The sequence below is a fragment of the Alexandromys fortis genome, unplaced genomic scaffold, assembly GCF_014885135.2.
Source record: "Alexandromys fortis isolate MF-2015 unplaced genomic scaffold, M_Fortis_MF-2015_v1.1 scaffold_10, whole genome shotgun sequence".
Classification (NCBI taxonomy): domain Eukaryota; kingdom Metazoa; phylum Chordata; class Mammalia; order Rodentia; family Cricetidae; genus Alexandromys; species Alexandromys fortis.
In genome coordinates, this window is record NW_026067895.1 from 6,963,204 (window position 1) to 6,978,933 (window position 15,730).

Consider the following 15,730-nt stretch of genomic DNA (forward strand, 5'->3'; position numbering starts at 1 on the left):
AAGTTGCCAAACCATAAACTATGACATTAGGTCAGTTTCCCTGCAATTCATGATGCTGGTTTTTCAGAAATAGCCACTGGAAAAGGGAAATTACCTCTGAAAAGAGCCCTAGAAAATGAAACTCGGTGGATGCCAAAGCCAACTCAGAACCCAGCTGAGGCAGTGTAATTAAATGTGTCTGAGATGGTGAGGGATGGGGGCAGGACGGGCTGGGTTTTCTGTCAACATAATCGGAGTCCTCTTTTTTTTCTTGTGAACTTTTTGAAATTGAAACTAGATCTTTTTCTCATACAAAACACTCTAACAGTTTTCCCTCCCCCTAGCTCCCCCACTCCCCCTCTGATTCCTCTTGGAAAAGAGCAGGTTTCCAAAAGACAACAGCCAGACAGGACTAAATAAGACACAGTAAGTCAAGGCGAAAGCCCTCCTATCGAGGCTGGACAGGGGAACTAATAAGAGGAAAAGAGTCAGAGATACACCCTCTCCCACTGTTAGGAGTCTCCCAGGAACACCAAGCTAGCAGCCATAACTACACACAGAGGACCCACTGGAGACCCAAGCAGTCCCCACGCTTGCCCCTTCAGTCTCTGTGAGCCCTTGTGAGCTCTGCTTAGTTGATTCAGTGGGTCGTGTTCTCCTGGTGTCCTCCATTCCCTCTGACTCCTACCTACAGTCTTTCCTCCTCCTCTTCTGCGGGGTTCCCCGATCTCTCGGGGGAGAGACCCATGGAGACCTTCAATTTAGACTCTTCTTTGGCTGTGGGTCTCTGTACCTGCTCCCGTCTGCTGCCAGAGGAAGACTCTCTGATGACAGCTAGGCAAGGCACTGATGAATATACCAGGATATCATTAAGAATCATTTCAGTGATTTTTTTTTTCTCCATTTGTGTTTAGTTCCACCCTAGGTCTCTGGGCTACCCAGTCTTCAGTTTCTGACCACCCAGGCAGTATAGCATGAACACCCTCTCGTTGACTGGGCCTCTAGTTAAAGCAGACATTGTTGGCCACTGCCACGTGTTCTACCACACTGTTGCCCCAGCTATCTTGCCTGCAGGACAGATTGTAGGTGGAGGGTTTTATGGCTGATTTGGTGCCTAGGTTTCTCTTTCTGCAGTCTACAGGGCCCCTTCTTGTGCCAGAGAGACTAGAAGGTAGGAGAAGGCTCCAAGTCCTCACCAGCTCCACCTCTATCTGTTCAATGAGCTGCGATGAAGTCGACTTTGGCAAGGGGACCCCTCTGTCAGTTTGCGGAGGGCAGTGTTCTGTCCTAGCGTCAGCCTGGGTTGTTTCAGGATCTCCACAGGACTTCCTTTGTCAGCAACTTAATGGAATATAACCCAGTCCTACCACTGGAAGCCTTGTCTGGCTATAAAAAAATGGCAAGATCAGACTCCATATTCTCCATTACTAGGAGTCCTCACTGGGGTCACCCTGATAGATTCCAGGAAGTTGCCACTGCACTAGCTTTCCACACCACCTCCCAAAGTCTTCCCAATTCCAGCTGTCTCTCATCACACTCTCTCCCTCCATCCCCCACCCTCCCATCTCTCCCATTCTGGTCCTTATCTGACGCAGTCACCCTCAGAATCTATTCTATTTTCCTTTCCCAGGGAGATCCTTGCTCCTCCTATAGCTCTCCTCTTTGACTCTAACCTCCGGCCTAACCTCTCTGGGTCTGTGGATTGTAGATTGGTTATCATTTCACCAGCTAATATTTACTTATAAGTGAGTACATACCATGTTTGACTCTCTGGGTCTGGGTTACCTCACTCAGAATGATTTATTTTTCCAGTTACATTCATTGGCCTGCAAATTTCATGATGTCATTTTCTTTTTAAACCTCTGAGTTACACAAACTTTATTGTGTAAATGTATTGCATTTTCTTTATCCACTCCTTGGTTGAAGGACATCTAGGTCGTTTCCAGTTTCTGTCTATTACGAACAAAGTCACACCCAACATAGTTGAACAAGTGTCCCTGTGGTAGAATGGAGTGTCCTTTGGACGTATGGCCAAGGGTGGCATAGCTGAGTCTTGAGTTAGACCGATTCCCAATTTTCTGTGGAACTACCATATTGACAATGAGAGTTCTTCAAGCAACAGTTAGCACTAGAACATCCTTCAAAGCTTGTTAGCCCAGTACCTGGGTCTGAGGCTCACTTTGGAGCTGTCTACAGTATTTTTGTGGGAGAACTGGGTAGAGGAAAACCGCAGTCATGTTCTCAAGACCCCACTTCCATGCTAATGCATGGTGCATGGAGAATCAGCCCATTCGGGGAATGTTCTCTCGGGGTGTGGTTCAGGGTGAGGCAGGGAAGTTGGACAGACAGACTGTAGGTTTTCCTGGTGCGTCGTGCTGGATCCTGTCCAGGCTTCCTAACTGTTGGTCCAAAGTCCATGAGCTCCCACGAGCTCAGGTCAGCTGTCTTTGCCTCACCTGTTTATATATCTTGCTTTTTTTTTTTTTTAAACCATTGTTCTGTGGCTTCACAGAAGGCTTTCTCTGCTCACACAGATTTGTCTGTGTGACCAGATGAAGCATCCTCTCCTTCCTTCCATCTTCCTCTGTTCCCTTTCTTCTCTTCCCCCTTCTTATTTTTTGCATGATACCCAGGACCTTGAACATGTTAGGTAATCACTCTACAACTACATCAGTCTAAGCTATATCCCCAGCCCTAAACCAAGCATCACCAGTTTGATTCAGGGAAGTTCTTTAGAGAGACCTCTGTTGCACCCCAAACAGCATGTCTCTCCCTACCCAGTCTATTTTATTACCGCGTCTTAATTGTCGCCATAGCACCAATTATCTGCAGTTATCTTTATTTTTATTTCATTACTTTTGGTCTCTCCGAGGATATTGTATTTTTTGCTTCATTAGGACTGTGTCTTGCTTACCACTGTGTCTTGGAATTTTTATTTGGTACTTATAAGATACTTAGCAGTCTTCATAAAACATAAATGCTGTGAAGGGGATTGGCCTACGTTTATTAAATATATCTTGTATTTTACTAGGACATTCCCAATTCGAGGTTTTCAGATTTACGATGGGCCCATTCATCTCACAAAGAGCACGTTCAAGAAGTACATGCCAACTCCAGACAGGTACACCAGTGCCATTGGCTTCCTCATGAAGAATTCCTGGCAGACAACGCCCAGGAATAATGTTTCCCTTGTGAAGTTTGGTCCACAGGTGAGTGCGTTCTCATAACTCCATCATAGGAACTGGAGTGGGGGAGGGGAAGAACATGTACCCACAAACAAGGTTCAGACGGGGTGGGGGAGGGGAAGACCACGTGCCCACAGACATGGTCCAGACGGGGTGGGAGGGGGGAAGAACATGTTCCCACAGACAAGGTCCAAACATAGGACATGCCTTGAGTCTATAGGAGGAAGAAGTGTGTATATAGTTACAACTGCTAATTTATACACTCAATCCCATTAAGTTTGGGGTGGGAATGGAAGTTTGGTGTGACCTGGGCTGTTTTTGACAGTAGGTGACATCTTCAACAGGATAATGACTTAGAGTGATGACACTGGAAGATTGTCCGCTTTCATAGGAAAAGATGGCATGTGATTGTGGAGCACTGAGTAGTAAACTGGACAGTAGACCCATCTCTACTGAGAGATTTGGGTCCTGCCTGCTGGTCACTTCTCTGTGGCGTGTAGGAAACTGGGGGATAAAAAGGTAGAATAAAGAGACATAATGGGGCAATGTGGTAGAAAGTGGATCAGACAGAAGACTATAAAAAGACTTAGAATTTGTATTTATGTTGCAGTTGCCCCAGAATATTTTTCTTAGCAGTTTCACCATTACCCGTAATATACAGGACAATCTTGGCACCTCAGGCCTGCTTCATCTTGCCGATACCCTGCCATGATAGCTGTGGCATGAGAGAGACTGAGCCTCCAGCTCCCTGACCCACAGACAGCCAGAACTGGAACATAGCATATTATATGTCACGTCCATATAAATTGTGGAGTGACCTGGTTTAAAATAGGGCTTAAGATATTCTCCAAGCCTTAGCATAAGAGAAGCCATAGTGATTCCCTCAGGGGCTCCTCCATCCTTCCTGTGGTGGGGATGCTGTGGGAACAGTGTGCGAATGCATGAGAAAAGGGAACAGTAGCCAAGAACCTGGCGCCAGCTGACTCCAAGCGATGCTGTTTTCCTTCGAGGCTCTTATCATTTGGATGTGCTGCTGACACACAGGCGTCCCTGGCTGAGGAGTCACAGACGCGTTTAGAAGTGCTTTTGTGTGCCCTGTCAAACGTTGGCTCCCGATGGGAAATAGTTAAGAGTTGGAAGTGCTATCACCCGCAGCCGACTTTCTAACGGGATGCTGTGTTTAGTAAACAGTTTATGTCATCTTATTTTTCATCTGCTGTGCTAGGGATTCAAACCAGTGCCTTGCATACCCTGGCGAGGGTGCCACCAACTGAGCTACAACATCCCAGCCTCCTAGGAAAGGCTTTAACGGGACTCCTGAGCCAGGCATCCCTGGTGTTCAAAGGAGATGCAACAGCAGAGCTGTTTCCCGGCAGATTCTAGTGCGTTCAGCAGCCCTTGCCATCTTGAGCCAGCACCAACACTGTGTGTTGGTTTTGGACTATACTGAGTTTTTGCTGGGTGAGACTGTGCATCTGGTTAAGTAACTAAGTCCTTTGGAGTGAAGTAAAATGATTTTGGTGTACTTTGAATAGATTTTTGTTTAACTCAGGTTTAATTTGCTTACAGAGGAATGCACAGAATCTCACATGTGGAGATTATTTATTTATTTTTGTTTTGTGAGGCAGGGTTTCACTGAGTAACAGCTCTTCCTGGAATTAGCTTTGTAGACCTGGAACAGGCCTTCCTAGAACTGTTTTGTAGAGTAGACTGGCCTCAAACTCACAGAGATTTGCCTGCCTCTGCCTCTCAAGTGCTGGGATTAAAGGTGTGCGCCACCATGCCCAGCTACACATGGACTTTATGATAGTTTACAAATAAACAGGGCTGTTCCACTTCTTCCTCTAGCTTTATCGCTTAATGGGGGAAGGATAAAAATAAAGCTGCAATTTAATGTTCCCCAGTCGAGCTTCATGAGGCTTTAGAAATGCTCAGGCCTGCCGTATTGTAGGACTCAGATCAACTGCTGCCCAGTGGCAGGAGCCCGCGTCTGTGATGTGTCTGTTTTTCTCTGCCCAGGTCTCTCTGAACGTCTTCTTTGGGAAGCCTGGCCCCTGGTTTGAAGATTGTGAGCTGGACGGTGACAAGAACTCCATTTTCCATGACGTCGATGGCTCGGTGACGGGATACAAGGATGCCTATGTGGGAAGGATGGACAACTACCTGATCCGCCATCCAAACTGCGTCAACGTCACTAAGTGGAACGCTGTGGTCTGCAGTGGGACCTATGCCCAGGTAGGCCCGGCAGGCAGTCCAGGCCGAGGATGGCAACGCCTCAGGGTGACGGGGGGCTTCCCAAGAACAGTTTTTATGGGGGAGGGGAAAAAAAGCAAGTGATGATGGAAGGGAAAGGAGGTTCACTTTACCCAAAGCTTCCCCAAACCAGTTAGCTGAGAGAAGTGGGTAAGTAGGGGAGGTGAGGTAAATGCACTTAGTCAGATAAAATTGGGAGAGCTTGGACAAGAGAAGTCGTGGCTGGCTTGGAGCTGGCAATCCTCCCGGCTGTGTCTTCCCTTCCTGTGGGCTGAGACTGTAGGCACGTACTAAAACTGATAGTTAGCTCTGATGTTTCTAGACTCTTAGGTTTTTCTTACCACACTCCAAGTATGTCGTTTGCTTTCAGTGTCCTTCTCTCTGCCAAGTCTGACGCTGAGACAGAACAGCCGTGAGTCACTGAGAAAGCCTAGTGTTTCAAGGAAAGAATGAGGTTTGGCAATACATAGACGAGAAGGAATGCAGGGAAATCCTAGTGATATGATGATAGTCTGTGGAGTCACGGAGGGACAGCACGGACAGACACACAGGGAAATGCTTCTTTGAAATGATGAAGCTAGTGTGTGCTTTAACTGATGAGAGGCTCACTGGCAAAGTATGCATGCTGAAGAGCACAGGCTCTGAAGTCAGGCTGACGGGATTTGAACCCTGGACTTGTGTTATTGCTGGAATGAGAAGTGGGCATATTCAAAGGTATTTTGTGGCTGTGTGTAACGAGGACAGTGACAGGACGGGAGGCTGTCCTGTAACACGTTTAGCATTGGTCTGGCCTTTGCCGTTTGAAGAGTCGCTGTAAGCAACAAAGCTGGTTTTAACCGTGAGATTTGGGGTGGTGGAAGATCTTACAGAACCAAGGCGTCAGTTACCCAGAATCTGGAGGAAGAGGATAGAATCCTCAGCCCCTTATTTAGAGCAGGAAAAAATGTGGGATTTTATAATAGATGGCCAGGCTAGGTGTGGTGATGCATGGCTGTGATTCCAGCATTCAGGAGGCTAATGAAGAATGATCTCTATTTTGTGGTTAGCTGGGGCTACAGAGTATGAATCTGTCTCAAAAAAAAAATCAGGAGATTACAGAACAAAAGAAGGGGCTGATTTGAACACAAAGAAGGAAACTGGAGGAAGAACAAGGGACAGGGGGTGTTTTACATCACACTGGACTTTGAAGGCCCATACCAGATGCCTCTCGTTGTTGTGTGGTTTTCCTGTGGCTTCACAGCCTGCTAAACACAAGTGTACGCATTTGTGGGTTCTCACTCATTGTTTCCTCAAGTACCCCAAGTTTGATGTGGTTTTCATCTTCTCAGCCTTCTGTAGTTGCCTTAGAGCAGAATTCATCATTACTCTTTTGACTTTGAAATGACTTAAAAGAATGTTACTCTTAAATTAAAAGAAAAAAGAAAAGAAGTCTAGATTGTTCTCTGTAGACAAGCAAAAGGCTCGAGAGGGATCAAGGCTGGACAGCATTTCCTGTAACTCTTTGTTGTGGGAATTTTTCATTCCTTTGAACAGAATGGGGGTGGTGGTGACAGAGCACCAATTCCTTCAGAGGGGGCGAGGGGTGGATGGAGAGTTAATTACAGCTAATAAAAAAGAAAAGAGAGTGGTTTAAAATGTGATCCCAGCTCTCATTTTGTTCTTATTCAGATTTGCCCAGATCCACATTAAATGTCCCCGCCAATATTTAGACTCTATGGATACTCTAAAATTAAAACAAAAGAAAAATAAGGAGCCTTTATTCTTTTTTTTTTCCCCCTTTGGTTGTTTGAGACAGGGTTTCTCTGTGGCTTTGGAGCCTGTCCTGGAACTAGCTCTTATAGACCAGGCTGGCCTCGAACTCACAGAGATCCTCCTGCTTCTGCCTCCCGAGTGCTGGGATTAAAGATGTGCACCTCCACTGCCCAGCTTATTCTTTTTGTAGCTGCAGTTTTTTATTTATTTTGCTAACCATGTGTACTTGTGTATGTGTGTGTGTCTCCATGTGCCAGACTGACTGAAAATGGTGAATGCTCACTAATGAAGATGTTATTCATCTGTAAAGTATGTGGTATATGATTATATAGCTCGTAATTTTCCTAAGTTCCAGGTTTCTTTTTTTTTTTTTTACTAAATATTACAGATTCTCACTTATTTACTCAGACCACCATTTGGCTCTTTGGATTTGTAATGCTATTTCAGATACAAACCTAATCATTCCACCTTAGGAAGCAGGGCAGTCATTTTAGTTCTGTTTGTTGCTGAAGGAAGGCTTGAGTCATACATGCTTCCCAGGAGACTCTGAGAATTCAGGGACCATGGGTCAGAAGTTCTGAAGATTTGAAATTTGAGCAGAAGCCCGAATCTGTAGCTGTTTGCTTTCACTTAGAAGTAACATAGTGTGCATTTTTGGCACAGAATGTCAAATAGAATTGTCATTCTTTTTGTTTGTTTGCTTGTTTTTCTTTTTGTTTTTTTGAGACAGGGTTTTTCTGAGACAGGTAGTTCTGGCTGTCCTGGAACTCGTTCTGTAGACCAAACTGGCCTCCAATCAGAGATTCTCCTGTCCCTGCCTCCCAGTGCCAGGCTTAAGGACGTGTGCCCCCACACCTAGCTTTCCAGAATTGCTATTCTTTATTCTATTTATACTAGTCTTATCAGTATTTGAGGGGGAATTTCCATCCACTCTTCACTGGCTTGAAGGTTCTTCAGGAAGAAGAGTGCTCATACTGGGAGCCCATGGTTATGCCCACGGCCTCAGCTTGTCCTCTGGTATGTCTGTCTGTTTCTCTCTCAAGTGTATGCTAAGTATGAATACACCTACAATAATAATCATGCCTGCCATGTCTGTAATAAAGCTATATTTAAAAGCTAGGGAACAGCACAATAACGTGGTGCACACTTGTAATCCTGTGGCTGTGAAGGCAGAGGCAAGTCGATCCCAGCGGCTGTCTGGCCTACCCCTCATAGATGAGGCCATGCCAGTAAGAGGTCCTGTCTTAGAGAGTGAGGTGGCCAGTGTCTGAGCAGGAGTGGCACCTGAGTCATCCTTTGGCCTCCACAGTCCCATGCACACATGCATGTGCACACTTATATACATACAAGAGTACACAAAAGTGTGCACATGAACACGTATGTGCGCACGCACATACACACACATACCAAAAATGTATTTAAAGAAACATAATTGCTAGTCTTTTCCAAAGTTTCCTGCTTTTATTTTGCATCTTTAACTGGGGTCAGTACACAATGAAAATCTTCAAGAGGATGTATTGGAGAGAGATTCTGACTCCGAGAACATAAAGTGGAGAAGCCATGAACGGAGTTCTAGAAGAGTCCAGGGAATTATGGGTACAATGTTAGTATTCTGCATATGATTTTGTTCTCCTGGAGAATGTTGCTGGATATTGATTTATTTTAGGAAATTGTTCTGAGGCGTGTCCTGCGGAGGATGCCTTGGCAGAAGGCTTTAGTTTGGCCTGGAACGTGGCTCAAATGCTACTGGAAAAACTTCAGGACTTTCCAGTTTATCTAAGCTTAACATGTTTTTCCAGATGCTGTAGAGAGCTTTTTAACTTTTATTTATGAGTAGGTGAAAAATGACTTCTTGGGCAAGTGGAGATCATGGAAGACTAAAGCCCGAGCTCTTAGAGATGAATTTACCACCACTTAGGTCAGAGGGGATTCTTAGATTTGCCTGGGGCATATCAGTTTCCCCTGCCTTGGCTGATTGGTTTCTGTGACAAGCTGTGCTAGCCACAGCCGTTCGCCATTCTGATGAATAAGCTGGCCTGTGGTGTTGGAATTGATGATGATCTTGGCTAGCGGAATGAGGGTCTGGTTTTAGCCATGTCTAGCTCAAGCAGGCTACATCATAAGCATGGCTTAGAGCACTTGACCACTGCGTATTTGGTCTGGCACTTACCACAGAATCCCTTTACAAAGCACAGACTCTTGACATGTACTGGGTAAGTTCTTGGAGCTGTTTCACCTTTTATTCACGTCCCTTCAATTCTTAACTTTTTCTTAAAGGTGTATGTTCAGACATGGAACACTCCGAATCTTAGCATGATCATCACGCGAGATGAGTACCCATCCCACCCAATGGTGCTTCGGGGCATCAACCAGAGGGCCATTTCCCCGCAGTACCAGCCCGTCGTCATGCTGGAGAAGGGCTACACCATCCACTGGAACGGTCCGGCGCCACGTATCACCTTCTTGTACCTCGTGAACTTCAACAAGTAATGTTTTTATTTGTGTCATCGCAAACCGTTGCGCAGGCAGTCCGCAGAGAAAAGGATGGCCACGGCATGCACTTTCCTCTTGCGGAGAAGCAGTCTGTGCAGGCTGGGTGCATGGAAGTGTGATAGTGTGAATCGGTTACACAGGCCGATTCAGCTCTTTCTCTGTTATCAGATGTCATGTATGGGAAGGCTGCCTCACAGTGGGGTCAGCTTTGCTGTTGCTATCTGAGGTAGTTGGGTTGAATCCAGGACCTCAAGTATCTTTGCAAGAGCTCTACTCAAAGCCGTATCATCAACTCAGAAGACAGGTTTTGAAGCCATCTGCTGAGATTGCAGTTTTCTAATGCTGGCCTCAGTTTTATGTGGTTTTCTGAGTAAGCATGTGGAAAATTAAATTAAAAGGCTGGCTTGCTTTCTTTTCTCTTTTTTTCTCTACCCCACCCTCCACCAGTGGGGAAGAGGAATGGTAGAACCTTGCTATGTAGTCTACTGTAGTCTACTTGCTATGTAGTGACTGTCCTCCTGCCTCAGCTTTCTAAGTGCTAGGATTGTGGTGTGAATCACAGTAGCTGACCGTAGTGGAAGAATTTTGAGTCCAGGTGTGGACTGGACAAAAGAAAGTGGCATGAGTAGTTGGTAATGGCTTCTAGGAGAAGAGGAAGGCATATTGGGGCATGAATAACAGGTATTTCCACTCCTGCCTGGAGGTATCCTTCTGTCTTGTCGTGTGTCACTTTCAGTGCACCGATAATAACCTCTGAGTCCCCACAATGCACTGGTGTTGCCCTCAGGAAAGTCAGTCGAAGCAGTTTTCCCACCAATAGGCTTCAAGCCCAGATTTGGACTCTCCACTTCTCTTTCTTCCTGCCTCCTCCCTGTAAACTGCCCATTGTGTGCGCTGAAATCTGCCTGCCTAAATGCTGTTTGTCTGTCCCCGTCCCTGCTTCTGCATCTGTCCTTAGCAAAGGGCTTTGGGCTTCACTCTATCGATTGAAGAGCACAGAAAGCATCACGTGGGGAAGGAAGGTGGGCACTTTAGAGAAATCTTAAACCTTTTCACAGGGAATGAAGTTTTACTGACTCATGAGTCTGAGTCCAACTGTCCCAGATAACAAACGGTACTGCAAGCATCGCCGCAGGCAATCTTATCAGCCTGTATCCGTGTGGCTTCCAGCGTCTGTGGTGGATGTTTGTTTTAATATGCTTGCTTTCAACCCATTTGCTATTTTCAGCATTTATTACCATAACATACTCTGGGTCAGGAACACAGAAGAGAACATAACTTAAAATTACAACTTAGTTTGTAAAAGTTGATTACATAGGAAATCCAAGGCAAGTGAGGTTGATTGGTACAGTGTTCTTTTTAAAGGCAAGTTAATCTGACAGGCTGAGTACACAGTAGGGTAGCAGTCTTAAGTGGCCTCAAGGAGTATTCTTAACTTGGTTGTGAGGTCCAGCAAAAGTTCCAGTCTCACTAAGGATCATGTCTATGAATCAGGATTCTCCATCCAGAGACAATGGCCCTGATAGGACGGAGCCTGAAGCCATCATCCAGAGTAACTGGAATGAGATTTGGTGGCATGAATCTCTCTGAATACCTCCTCTGTGGTATTTATGCCTCTGGTTTTGAGAAGTCCTCTGCCATCCAGCAGAGAGCCAATCTTCCTTGTGTCAAGGGGTTATGATGTGATTGTTCAAGCCCGCTCTTGGACTGGGACAACTGCTGCATTTGCCGTATCAATTCTTCAGCAGATTGAATTACATGTAAAAGCCACTCAGGGCTTTTCTGGTATCCACTCATGAATTGACTCAGCAGATACGAAACATAGTTATGGCACTAAGAGACTGCATGGGTGCCTCTTGTCTTGCCTGTTTGGGGAGCACCAGTGCACGTGTTTAGGTGCAGAAGCTGTAGATGGAAGCTTCCCAATATAATTGTGAATACCCCTGGCCAGGTGTTTGATATGCTTAACCTGAGATACCTGTCCTCCAACTACATCAAGATGTTTGTACTGTATAAGGCAGATGAAACGTTAAGCCATGGGTTCAAGGACCGTATCTATGATAAATTTCAAAAGCTCAACAGTACCTGGTAGTTTTACTGTCAGCTGCAATGCCTTGAGGTCACCAAGAAGTTCACTGAGAGACCCCATTCAGATTCTTGTCAAGAAGGAAGAATTGACCCTGAAGGGTATCCGCCAATGTACATCAGTGTGGAACGAGAGGAATGGAAGCTTGACACACTGTGGCTTGTGTGATACTGTCACCCAGGCAATAATCTTTACTAGTACCAGCAGGAAAAGGTGGCTCACCGAGAGGATACGTGCCTGGGATTTCCCTGTTTTTTTTTTTTTTTTTTTGGTTTTTCGAGACAGGGTTTCTCTGTGGCTTTGGAACCTGTCCTGGAACTAGCTCTGTAGAACTAGCTCTGTAGACCAGGCTGGTCTCGAACTCACAGAGATCCGCCTGCCTCTGCCACCCGAGTGCTGGGATTAAAGGCGTGCGCTGTTTGGGGATATGGACCAAAAGGAATGAGATGTGACCATGAGGGAGTTCCGGTCTGGTCTAGAAGAGTATTAATTACCCCTGATCTGCTGGTCAGAAGCTGTCAATTATGACTGTTCCATTAGCAGGGCAAACTACATCCACAGAATTGGTTGTGGTGGTCAGTTTGACCTTAAAAGTGTGGCTTTTAACATGGTTACAGCAGAAGACAAGAAGATACTTCAAGACATTGGGACTTCTACAACACTTTCACTGAAAAGATGCCCCCACCCCATTTGAGGGGTTGTCCTGCTCCCTGGGTTCAATCCTGAAGAACTAAAGAACAGCTGGAATGGGGAGAGAAGGAAGCTAAGGGATGTAAATGTTGTTTTGTTTTTCTCTCTTTAGATAAAGGTTACATTTAGAGGCAAAAAAAAAAAAATCTCTTAGAATCTTACAATGTTAGAGAGGTTTTCTAATAATGTCTCACCACACTGTATCAGTTAACCAGGTGACTTTCCTCACAGTGTCCCGTTTAATCCAAGGCTCTATTTCTCACTAGTTTATTCATTTATTGTCTGTCAGGTGACATAAAGATGAATGAGCTCACATTAGAGAGGTGGGGGAAATATCAAGTAAATAGATATTTGTTTCCTCCTCTTCCTCCTCTTGCTGCTCCTCCTCCTCATTGTCATCATCTTCCAAGTCTTTTTTAGTAGACATAGGATGGGGACACTAATTCTGCACTCTGCTTAGGGGAGTCGAGCCAGGACACAGAGAGGTAGTGATATCTTGTAACTTGTCAGTCTTGTTCAAAAACCCAGAGTTGAGAAAGGGCCTGTTCTCAGAATGGTGGGTTTGGTGAATAGGAATGTAAGAAAATATTAGAGAAAGCATAGAAATGTAAACGAGAATGGAGGGGAGCAATAGTCATTGCCCAGTGTCTTTGGGTGGCTGGATTTTAGGAAACCTTGCAAATATTAAACTTCATAGATGGTCACATCACATGATGTTTGCATGTGATCCACACGTATGCATGCTCCTGTATTTTTGGATCATCTGTAGATTGCTTTCAGTGTTAAAGCATTGTAAACAGTTGTTGCACTATATTGTTAAGGAACAATGGTGGAAAAGTTTATATTTCCAGAACAATTATAGTAGTTTGTTTTGTTTTTCTGAATAGTTTCAATTTGCAGTTGGTTCGTTGACTATGTAGAAGCTGCAGGGTAAGATAATCTAGAATTTTGTTGTGGCCAAGCTCTTGGGATTCCATGCAGCTCCTCAAGCCTATACTTGGAAATTGATTAGCTTGTTTATCTTATTGGCTATGAAGCTTTGAGTTGTTGCCTTTGCTTAATAAGCAGTTGAAAAGGACTGGGAGTTTGGGGATGAGTAGCTCACTTCCAAGGCTGGGTGCTCACGATGGTGGACAACTTTGATGTGAGATTGGTGGGTTCTGCAAATAAACCATCATTTTCTTCTCTACTGATACCGCCAAGCCCCAATGCCCACCTCATTCCCTATGCTAATCCTTCCCTTTCCATCCCATTGCTAGCAGACTCTCATTTCTGGCTCCTTAGTGCCATTCAGATATTTCCAGTTCAGTCTCCATAGTTTATGGCTGGATTTAGGCCACCAACACCTTTGCCCAGATGCCTGCAACAGCCCCCTGCTCGGTCTCCCCACGTTCAGTCCTGGTTCCTGGTACTATTTCTTCAGGCCCAGCCTGCTATTGCCAGGGAGTTAGTTGCAAAGAAGTCACTGAGGAAAGAACAGTGGGAAGGGTGGGGAGGAATGCCAAAGAGAGTCCGCGCTCTGCAAGTTCTGTTGAGTTGAAGCATGGGTTTGAGGTGGGATGCTCTGTAAAGTGCAACGCAAACTTTCAGTTCTGGACAAGGGAGACTTTTGAAGGGTAAAAGGAGTGAGCCTAGAAGTTTCAAAAATCAACACAAGCTTGGAATAAAGTCATTTTTTCCTTGCCCAATTAGCTAAAAGTTCATAAAAATTTCATGACGGGCAGAAGCCAGAGGAAGAGATGAATAATTTTTCTGAATTTAGTGTGATTACAGAGAGGTCACACACTACTTCTGAAGCTAACACTTTCAAACTTTAAATGCTGTACTTATTAAACATAATAAGGAAAATACAGACAAACCAAAAAGAAAGTTGAGTAATCCTTAACCCTAACTGACGCAAGGCAGATAAACATTAGAGTCCCCTTTCCCTTCACCCTCAGACTTTCTGACCTGTGGATGGACCGTAGCTGTTCAAACAGTCATGAACATTGAGGATTTCTGCTGTGCTCTGCTGTTATAAACGATACCTCATAGGGCATCCTTGCGTTTGCAGCTTTTTGTCTGCATTCATGTTTATTCCTTAGTGAGATTACTTGGTAAAATGTATGAGTAGTATTAAATTCTTGCTGTATGTTAAGGCTCTTTAGAATGATAGAGAAAGGTTACGGCAAGGACGGTGGTGGTGGAGCCCTGTGGATATAATTAATGCACTGGACTCTACAATTGGAAATGATTAAAGTGATAAAGTTTAGGTTATATTTTATCTCATCGCCATAAAAATGTCGCATGAGAAAATGCCAAAAGAAAGAAAAATTTTATTTTTTTTAAAGAAGTAATTTCATATCTCAGAATGTTCGGGAAGACCATTACAGTAGTTTGGTGGTAGGGATCAATGGCACGTGCCTTCATTCCTCTCAGTTGTGCCATGGATGGAAAAGCAGGATGTCAGGTTGTTGGTTGTTGTACACTAGTGTAACTAATTGTGCAACTTGAACTGTGTCTGTTTGAAGAATATGTTGTCTAACTTTAATTCACAAATAAATTCCAACTTCTCTTGAAATCTTCTATATTTTCTCTTTATACTTATATAAATATAAGTTTATATTATATATTATATATAAGTTTATATTTATATAAATATTTAAGTTGTATACTATTTAAATATTAAATGTATTTAAATATTCTCTTTTTTTGGTCGATCATATTTCTGTTCTAGATACATTAATACAAGCTATTTGGGAACCAGTTAAGTGTTTCAGGCTCAGGACTCAAGAGGCAGAGAGATCATGCTTGAAAGGTCCATGTGCTGCAGCTTTCTAAAGACGCTAACTCAGGTGTGAACTTTGTCTTCTGTCTCTCCCTAAAGGGACGACTGGATCCGAGTTGGCCTCTGCTACCCATCCAACACAAGCTTTCAGGTTACATTCGGCTTCCTGCAGCGGCAGAATGGCTCTCTGTCCAGGATGGAAGACTATGAGCCGGCACAGTCGATGGAGGAGCTGCAGAGGAAGCCGTCCGAGAGGAAATTCTATTTTGACTCTGGCACAGGGTAATCCACAGAAGCAGTGATGAGAACTAATGCTGTTTTGCTTTAACGATGAAATTCCTGCTCCTCTGCATAGCTAAGAACGGACGGGGTGTGGCAGCTCTTTTTTAGCAGAGCAGTTGGCGTGGGCACTTAGGCACGTCACTCTTAGGGGCTAGGAGCACAGCTCAGATGACTGATAATTATTGTTGGAAGTAGGACTCAAGTGAAGATATTTGCTGTTTACTTATTAAGGCAATTTAGGGG

General features: G+C 44.6%; 1 protein-coding gene and 1 pseudogene across 3 annotated transcripts in view; both read left to right on the forward strand.

Annotated features, from left to right (window-relative positions):
- Cemip2 (cell migration inducing hyaluronidase 2) overlaps window positions 1-15,730 on the forward strand; it is a 78,087-nt gene that overhangs the window by 48,809 nt on the left and 13,548 nt on the right. For all 3 annotated transcript variants that reach the window (XM_050158454.1, XM_050158449.1, XM_050158445.1), the window contains 4 exons: window positions 3,011-3,188; window positions 5,184-5,399; window positions 9,447-9,655; window positions 15,305-15,487. In XM_050158454.1, coding sequence (XP_050014411.1) covers window positions 3,011-3,188; window positions 5,184-5,399; window positions 9,447-9,655; window positions 15,305-15,487 — 786 coding nt within the window. The remainder of the gene's footprint in view (window positions 1-3,010; window positions 3,189-5,183; window positions 5,400-9,446; window positions 9,656-15,304; window positions 15,488-15,730) is intronic.
- Window positions 9,670-15,297, forward strand: LOC126511372 (eukaryotic initiation factor 4A-I-like; annotated as a pseudogene).